At 40.6% G+C, this 9,709-nt stretch overlaps 1 protein-coding gene across 4 annotated transcripts in view; it reads left to right on the top strand.

The window, feature by feature from the left end:
• BCL2L13 (BCL2 like 13) overlaps positions 1 to 9,157 on the top strand; it is a 34,598-nt gene extending 25,441 nt beyond the window's left edge. For 3 of the 4 annotated variants that reach the window (XM_081880061.1, XM_081880062.1, XM_081880063.1), the window contains exon 7: positions 2,544 to 9,157. In XM_081880061.1, coding sequence (XP_081736187.1) covers positions 2,544 to 3,356 — 813 coding nt within the window. In that variant the 3' untranslated portion in view covers positions 3,357 to 9,157. Of the gene's footprint in view, positions 1 to 454; positions 1,224 to 2,543 lie in introns of those variants that run through there. The other variant, XR_014160978.1, reaches the window with a different exon arrangement.
• The last annotated feature ends 552 nt before the right edge of the window (positions 9,158 to 9,709 follow it).

Below are 9,709 nucleotides of genomic sequence, written 5' to 3'. Positions count from 1 at the left end.
TATTTGTAACCTGTTCCTATGTCCAAAGTCTCAGGACAGTGAATGAAAAGCATAAGAATCCTATTAGGACAAAATAAAGTTGGGCTTAGAGAAGACTCCATAACCTTCAGCACTCTCTTGCTTCACTGCATACTAGAGACAGCTTCACCCACCTTCCTCGGTGCCTGCTATCCCACACACTTACACTCTTCTGTGTCTCAACCCCCTCCATAGTGTCTATTTCTCCCTCTTATTGAGGTTGTTCCTACTCCTTCAGCTGACACCTAGGGGAGCAGCCTCTTAACCTATTCTCCCCACCACCCCTAAGCCTGGAAAGCCAACCTCTTCAGGAGCCTGCACTCTCAAATTTGAGATTGTCTAAGATGTCTTTTCCTTCATTGCTACTAAATATTCCATGGCTCTATCTTTTCCATTATTTCTTTTTTTAACTGCTAATTCCTGGCACATTTGAAAGCTGTTAAACTGCACTCTGAAGACCTTTGTGTGACCTTCAGATAAGAACAGCACTGTTGATGTATGAAGATTTAGTATAACACCTCAAGTGGCATAAAATAGCCTGTTCTGTGGATCATGTGGTACAGATAAAAGGATTCTGTAGCCTGTGGTGCAGTTTGTGCTGAAATGGAGGTAACAACAACTTTCCTTTATGAAGCTAAGAAATCTATTTGAGTAGTATTGCTGGCTAGATGTAACTGAGAATTTCACACATTGTTGGGGAAGGGCTGTAGCTCAGTGGTAGAGCACATGTTCTGCGTGTAAAAGCGAGTCAGTGTCAACAGTACTAAGAAAGATGGACCCAATGATCTGACTTGTTATAAGGCAACTTACAATGTTCTCATTTGTAGTATACACAGCTTAATGTTATTCATCTTGGGGCATAATCTTTCAGTTCAGTTACTAGATTATTTAATGAAACTGCCTAGGTAATTGCATCAGAGTGTCTGTCTTCAAAAATTAGCCAATTTTTTTTGCAGAAACTTAGTAATTGTAGAATGATCTTCTCTGGGCAAGTTTTGTGTCCTCAATTAAGTAAAATACGGGGCCAAAAAGGTTAAGTTCTATGAAACAATATAAGCGGAATGACACTGGGAGTAATATTAATTGAACTCAACTCTCTAGAACTAATATTTCAGAAGTTAGGCCTCTGGTGCCTAACAGATTTTTTATTCTTTCTTAGTATTGATTTATTTTAAAACATACTCTACTTGTGGTTTTTTTTTTTTTTTTTTAACCTACTAAAATACCTTTGTTGGCAAAACTTCTTTGCTGCTACCTGTGCAGATCTCTTCTCAATATTCCTTTGGTTTTCTGATGCAGGGTCATTCTTGATTAGAATATCACAAACATCTGATGGGAGGGCCTGTCTGCATTATAGTGCTCTGTGTTCTGATTTTTGTTTTACATGACTCTGGTGCTGAAGCAAGGGTGAATAGTGCAAGCTAGCCTGGAGCTATGAAGAGGGCAGAGGAGTGGGAACAATTCATAGCAGAATAACATGTACTCTTCACCATAAAGCTCCTGAGCTCATGAGACAGCTTGATCAGCAGGGAAAGAGGGTGGATGGGGATTTACTGAGTAATTACTTTCTGTGTGGCGGCAGTCCAGGCCCTGATGCAGCTTTCTGCATGTGCCACATTCCATTAGCACAGATGGATAGTTGTGAAAGGCAGCCATCAACAGAAGCTCTGAGAGCTTTGCTTGAAGGATGTCTGAGTGGTTCTGGTTAGCAATGCTTCAATATTCTTTGTATTATAACATTATCTCTCTATACAGATACCAGTTTATTATTATTTTTTTAAAAAGTTCAATTAATTCAAATAGGCTTTGAATTTTTATAAGTTATGAAGAAATTGTGATATGTGTATGGGTGACTCCTGAAGAATAGATTTCTAGAAATAAAAAAGTAACTCCTATGTAGTACAATTTCATTTGAGGCACTTTCCTAATAGAATCAACACTCACCATAGAGTATGTGAGAGATTGCTACAGAACTACAGTTGTACTTCGGAAGTCAAACGGAATCCGTCCTGGAAGTCCGTTTAACTTCCAAAACGTTCGGGAGCCAAGGCACAGCTTCCGATTGACTGCATGTGTATTGTGAAATAATGTACATCAGATTCATGTGTTATGCTCATAACAGTCCTGTGAAATAGGTTAGGGTGAGTGATCCTGACTTTTGTGTGCATGCACACACATAGAATTTCATAATAGCAGAGAACTGAATCCAGGTCTCTTTCCCATATCCAAGTACAATACTTTTGTCTCAAATCAGACAGAAGACAATTACTGTTCAATACTTAGTTTTGACAATATGCAAACCTCTTTAAGTATTAAAGTTTTGTTGCCTCCCCGCCCCCCGCAATAATTGCATGCAGCTGCACTCTGATGGAAATCTGTTGTATCCATTGGCTGTTCAACTGTATGTAGCAATTATACGTTCTCTGGGTCGTTCTGAATTAAGGCTACCATTCTTCTGTAATGTGGTTGTATCATGTAAAATTAAGTGCTGCTAACTTCGTTGATTATGTGCATTTTTCTTCTAGGGTACTGTTTTTAGTTTGGATTCTGAAGAAGAGGAGTACCACGGAATAATTGCCGAAGATAGCAATGACATCTACATCCTAACTAGTGACAACTCAGGCCAGGTGAGCCCTCCTGAGTCACCTACAGTGACAACATCTTGGCAGTCGGAGAGCTTGCCAGTTTCTTTGTCAGCTAGTCAGAGTTGGCATACTGAGAGCTTACCTGTCTCGTTGGGGCCTGAGTCTTGGCAGCAAGTGGCTATGGATCCTGAAGAAGTGAAGAGTTTGGACAGCAATGGAGGTGGGGAAGAAAGGAGTGAAAATAACTCTTCAAACTCTGATATTGTTCATGTTGAAAAGGAGGAGATACCAGAGGGGGTTGAGGAAACAGTGGTGTCAGAAGTGGTCCTGCAGGCTGACCCTGCAAAGTCTGCTTCCCCAGAACCTCCAACTGCATTGCTGGAGCCAGAAGCAGAAATTGTGTCTCTTAAAAAGCCAGGCCCCTCTGCACCTTCACATAAGGAACAGCAGAAAGAGGGGAAAGAGGTGCTGCTGCCAGAACCTGAAGCTCCAGCCTTGAGTAAACCTGTCCAGCAATTAACTCAGTCAGAAGAAAAAGCTACCCCCAAACCTGAAAGAATACTGCCTCCAGAAGAAGAAATAAAGGCCAGAAAGGGAAGCTATCCTGAAGAAAAGGAAGAGAAGACTCCTGCTGGAGAGGAGAAACCCATCCTCTTACCAGAAGGCAAATCAGTTCTACTATATGGTGGGGCAGCTGCAGTGGCCATCCTAGCTGTGGCAGTAGGTGTAGCACTAGCATTGAGGAAGAAGTAGTGAACGCCTCTCCTCAAGGAGGTAGCGCCTGAATCTACACTTAGTTGCATTGGCTGAGGGTTGTGGTGCCTGCTGTTAATGGGAAATTCATGTAGCAAAAAGGGTGATGGGGCAAGGGTACACTATAAAGCTAAGCCTGGGGACAATCATGTTTTTAGTGGACTGGTATCGGATCTTCCTGTTTAACATATAGGGGTGTCATTTTGAAAACCCCTGCACATTTAATATGTATGTATAACTGAGAAATGGGGATGCTTATACACTGGAAACCGGCACAGAACATTCCAGAGGAAAAGGAAAGTTTGTTGTTATCCCTGGAGATTTCCCTTCCATAGCTGCTCTTGCAGCTTCTTGGTTCCCCTTTAACCTCTTGAATGAGAGGCTCAGTGTAGCATGAGGTTGGTAGCTCTTTTGTCTCAGCTTCCTCAGGTATTGCACAGCTCCTCTTGACCTCCCAGATCTCTTTTAAACCCCAGTGGGTTAGTGCTTATTCAATACAGTGGTACCTCGGGTTAAGAACTTCTTTCTTTCTGGAGGTCCATTCTTAACCTGAAACTGTTCTTAACCTGAGGTACCATTTTAGCTAATGGGGCCTCCCGCTGCCGCTCCGCGATTTCTGTTCTCATCCTGAAGCAAAGTTCTTAATCTGAGGTACTATTTCTGGGTTATCGGAGTCTGTAACCTGTAACCCGAGGTACCACTGTAACTTTTTGTTTTATACCTTTTCTACCCCGTCATATATATTTAATGAAATTCTTAAAGCTCTGTAATGTTGGGTGGGTAAAGCAATAGTCTCCCATGCAGGGATGAAATTATAAGAGTTTGGTGGGAAGACATGTTATTTGATCCCTCATGTGTATCTGATCTCTTACTTTTCTGTTTTCCTTCTCCCTTTGCCCTTTTAATGCATCCTGTTTTTTATATCAGTTATCAAAGAGACCCTTTTATCATTCTGATGAATAAAAAGGAGAAATGTTCAGCAGTTGTAAGCTGAACTGGCACCACTTGCAAAGTCAAAATATAAGCATCTGCTTTGGCCATCTTTTCCCTGTTGTGTTTGCACAAATTCAAGAGTGAAAGACACTTAGCCTTAAATTGACCTTGACCACTGATAAAAAGCCAAGCACAAGGTCTTCAAAGAAACGAATTCACATAGTTCAACCCGAAGCAACATTGTGCTGTCCTTCCCAGTTGTTTGCCTGGTTTGGGGCTGTAGAGTGAATGGTGACCTGAAAGCCAGTAAGTCATGTAAACTTGCCAGATAATAGCTACCTGTGGAAAGTTTATTTTTAATGCAGCCAGGTATGATTTCTACCCAAGAGGAATGAAATAAGATATGTCTTATCAGTGTTTGGTGCTGTGTGTGTGATGGAAACAAAATTTAAATATTATTACTCTGTTGGTGTTTGCTAGCTCTATGGAGTGGAAACTCTCATGTCCTTCAAGCGATTGCTGCAGCTTGTTTGGGCTGCTGAAATGTGTATAACTCAAAAGTAAAAAAAATAAATGACCTTTTCCAAACTTTTTAAAATATCCAAGTTCCACCATAGTAGACATATTCAAACCTTCCCCCTCGTTATTCTGCTAACCAAAGGATGCCGAATGAACCCCCCCCCCTCCTCCTGGTGTACTAATTGGATATGATTACCTGTCTGGCAATCAGGTACCTCTTTACTATAGAGCTATTTAGGAATGTGAAAGTGTTGAGTAGTGGTTTTCTCTAGTTCCTTGCCATAGCTGCCTTTTCCAGTTACCCTCTGCAGAACAGATGATCAGGAAATTCCTAAGATTCCCTTCAACCACATTTGTAGGCTGAACTTTTCCATTCATGTATTGTAAATAAAAGAATCATCATCTCAAATTAACACATGTATACTCATCATGTGGCAGTGGTGATTTTCTTCTTCTCCAGTGCTTGTGTTAACATGTTACATTTTGGAGGCAATGTCTTGGCAACATGTGGCCTATTCATTATGACCTGTGTTGAATTTTTTTGTTGCAAAAATTCTTAAGGCTCAATTGCTTCTTAACAAACAAAAAAACAACAATTTCAATTCATTTTAGGGGTGTGATAGTAAATAGAATATGCTCTTTTCCCACAGGAAGCATCCTATAGCCATTCCTAGAATTCATAGACAGACTATGTAGCAAATTGCTGCAGGTCTCAGTGTATGTGATGCAAGTAAAAGTAAAAGGTACCTCTGACGGTTAGGTCCAGTTGTGGACGACTCTGGGGTTCTGGCGCTCATCTCGCTCTATAGGCCGAGGGAGCCGGCATTTGTCCGCAGACAGCTTCTGGGTCATGTGGCCAGCATGACTAAGCCGCTTCTGGCAAACCAGAGCAGCGCACGGAAACACCATTTACCTTCCCGCCGGAGTGGTACCTATTTACTTGCACTTTGACTTTGACTTTACTTGCTAGGCAGGCAGGAACTAGGACCGAACAACGGGCACTCATCCCGTTGTGGAGATTCGAACCACCAACCTTCTAATCGGCAAGCCCTAGGCTCTTAATTAGATGCAATTTAAAGGGAAAGTAAGGAGGTGAAAGACACTCTTAAGAGTCTTTGAGCTTTAGCCTAGTTTCATTTTTAATCCATTCACCTTTCAAAATCTCAAATTTATTATTACTTATTTCATGTTGTAATTTCTATTTACTCCTGAAACTTCACTGGGCAGGCCCTTATTCAGTGTAGTTTTGATTTACATTTAATGAGTGATAGTTGCCACTATGACAGTCTGCATTCCTGTTTACCATAGAACTGTCTTCCATCTTACTACAATGGTCACTTGATTGTTTGGGGCATCCAGGATCTCTGATGGCAAAAGTAATTGCAGGCAGCCGTAGTTTTAGCACAGTAGCCAAGTTGATGAGGGTTGATCCTTACACACGTTGTGGTAGAAAGCCTGGGTTTACTATCAGTTGGCTATTTGAGAGGAAGCCTCTGCCAGTCTCGCCTCCCTGGTGAGTATGCATGTATAATACATAGTTTGTGCACACAAGGGGTTATCTTCCCACATTACATGCACACCTACAAATGTTGTATGTGAAGTGTCCTCTAACCATATGGGAATTTTTGCTTTTTGATTCAGCAGGATGGGAACTTTGCCATGGCGGTTGGGAGTTGCTGGTTAGGTAATTTCCAATGCTTTTTTCTAGTGCTGTCTTTGTTACCCATTTTCCAGAATAAAGTGCCTCAGTGTATTCCAGTGGGCTTTAACAGTTTTCCTTTTTTATATTTGCCTGCTTTCTATTTTGTAGCCCTATTGTCCAATAGTGAGTATTCTTGAGCTATAGCTCCAAAAAGCCTTTGGGGAAAAACCTCCCATGCTGGAGGATGGTAAAATAAATCATAGCTGCTATGTCATTAGATATTAGCATTGTTGCAAGAGTTAATATAGCTCAATAGTACCATTTTGGGTTCTCAGTATTTAGAGATGCACTAGTATTAGACCAATTCAACTAATAATAGATGGGAATGGTCTATAGCTCTCAATAAATTGATGGTTTGAAATGGGTGTTGTTTCCTCTGCGTGAATATTTGCAAAACTCTTCTTTCTCCACTACATACCCTCTTAAATATGAGTTATGCATGCTTTGAAATAAGCCCCTCCCTTATCTGCTAGGGCTATTGCCAATACAAATTCTCATTTTTCTAGCAGGCACTACAAATAGGATAAACCGGTACTGTTTTTCTTTTTTCAATACTAAGGTCATGTGTTTGGCCCGGGGGTGGACAAGAGAGACAATGGGCAACTGTAGATTGGTATTCTTCACCTGTTAATTTTGCTAGTTTCAAAATGCTAAAAAGAACGTTAGATGAAAGATTAAAGGTTGTAGAACTGTGAACTGCCACTTTCAACCATTGACCAGTAATAATCTGTTCTATTTTCTGTAGATTTCTGAAATAAGTGGGGGGGGGGCGGATAGTCTTTCCCTGAAGATATTAGGGCTTCAAGATGAAATAGGACTTGGTAAAGGTGTCTCATACTATAATTTCTCTTATTCTGTGATATATAGTCATACATTTATTTAGTTGGTTCAGATGAATGTCTGTTTTTAGCAGTGAGATGGATGCTTTGAAGCAGTGTTATTTCACAGCTTTTCTTGAAGCATCACTAGAGAAGGGCTAGTCTGTTTATAAATTAACAACTAACATTCTATACTCTGGCAACAGTACTTCTCAGGGTTAATGTTCATATAGCACAGGCAACAGGCTGGAGTCTATATGGTTTTTGGAGCTGCAAACAATAAACTATTTAGGAGAAATCATGAACATATGTGTTATTGTGTTAGCAGTAACAGGCATATAGGTGGACTTTTAGAAATGTATTGCATGTGAAATTGTGTCACCTAGAGGTACCCATTTATATACTGTACTATTTATGAGCAGGGTGGTCTACAATTCTGCATTGGAACACCTAAAATTATTAGACTGTACCATACAAACCAAGCCACAAATGCACATTCAGACAACAGTGTGGCTGCCATCCTCTCTCAGCCCCCCCCCCCCAAAAAAATCCAGTGGGCAGGTGGCTGCCATTGAAAACCTCTTTCCTGTCCAGGCAAGCAACAAGGCAAGCAGCAGCAGCTTAAGTCTAATTTGACCACCTCTCTTAGGGGTGATAGGTGTGTTGCTCCCTGTGGCTTGTATTAGAGTTGGCTGAAATAAGCCCAGCTACTTATTTAAGAACAAAACAAAAGCAGGAAGTAGCTGGACTTTTATCTCAGTAAATCTAAAATTGATTCCCTAACTCTCACCCACTCCTGCACTGATTTCTGGTGCTGTAGCAGTCTTGTTTGGCAGCAGCAGGGAAGCTTCAGGGAGACATGTTCGATATGCTGCATACTAAAACTGCAGTAGCTACTGGAAAAACTATGTTTCCCAGAAGCTAGTTGCAACAAGGGGGGAGGCTATTCCTGCAGCTGCTGCAGTACTTCTCTTAATTTGTGGTTAAAGGAAAGCAGGTTTGTGTGGGTCCGACTTGTAATACTTCATATATCAACCCCCAGAACTCTTTATTTCCACGGCTAGAAAGCTGAGTTTGATTACATTGTTATTCCTTAAGTGATGCCCTCTAACTACTGATTATGAGGACTTAAAGCAAATTTTGTCTAGGAACTATCCTAGCAGTATAAACTGTTACAAACCAATGCAGACTTTTAGACATTGCTCATTAAGTAGAACCTATTTTACCTCTGATAATGCTTTAAGTTATGCTGGAAGAGATTGAAGCTTGGTTGCACTCGAAAAGATTATGGATTTTGATTGTGAGAGCAAAAGAGATGAGATAAACGAAAGGCTATATAACAAACCACAATTTATCCCCTCTATAGAGCTCCAAAACCGTAAAAGCAACTCATCAGCATATGGGTTAAAAGCCTATTTCAATCCTGTTCATACAAAAGCATAGAGGATTTGAGTTATGACTAGAGGTATTAGAAAAAAATTGCTTCTAGTGAATTCCTAAAACAATTGGTTGATTTTCAATAATAAGCAAATTTGCATTCTGAAAGACTGATGTGACATGCAAATCAGTTAAGTGTTCAAGGAACTGTATTTTTCTAATTCCTTATGCAAGTACAGCATTTTCAAAATTACTGTCTGAAGCCTTTTGTGCCATTTGATGAATTAAAAAAACTTGCTATTTCCAGTGTTAAAAAGGAGTTACCAGCTCCCTCATCTACTGTTTATAAATTGAAGGGGTATGTTTATTTTTTCTCTGCTGATGGCGCTTTGTTGTAAGACCCATGCCCCTAGCCCTCAGTTGCACTTTAATAAAGTCAGTTTTGAAGAAAAGATGTGTGGTATTTCCTTCTGTTTAGTACAGGTGTGGGAAAACTGGTGGGCCTGAGGCTTGAATATGGCCATGCACAGCTCCCCATCTGACATACACGGCTCTTTTCGGGCTCTAACCCCCGCCCCATGCATGCCCACTACTGCTTTTGCCAGTCTGGAAAGTGTCACATGATGCTTTTTGCTTGTCTGGAGGGAGGGGTGGTGGTATAAAACTTTTGATTTTTCTGTGGTACGGTAGCTGTGTTCGAGCCACAGGAGTTGCATCTGTTATTCCACCCACTTTTCCTCTAACACCAATATTAACACTCTGGCTGCTGGTAATGGCTTCCCTTTAAATTCTGAAACAAGAACTGCAGCTAGAAAGAAAAGGGATTAGGAATACAGGATCAATTTTTTAGATCTTAACCTATCTCAGTATTTTATCAAAACCACATTCCATAGCACTCAAGTTTTGACAATGAAAGGGTCAGCATAAAATCCCAGCTCTCAAAATATTCTTCCTGTGCTGCCATAAAGAGCTGAAGTGAAAGAAAAAAAAAAAGCAATTTTAGC

This window comes from Podarcis erhardii (assembly GCF_964252035.2).
Source record: "Podarcis erhardii genome assembly, chromosome: 10".
Lineage (NCBI taxonomy): Eukaryota > Metazoa > Chordata > Lepidosauria > Squamata > Lacertidae > Podarcis > Podarcis erhardii.
Note: the sequence above shows the minus strand (reverse complement) of the source record. Positions and strands in the feature narration are given on the sequence as shown.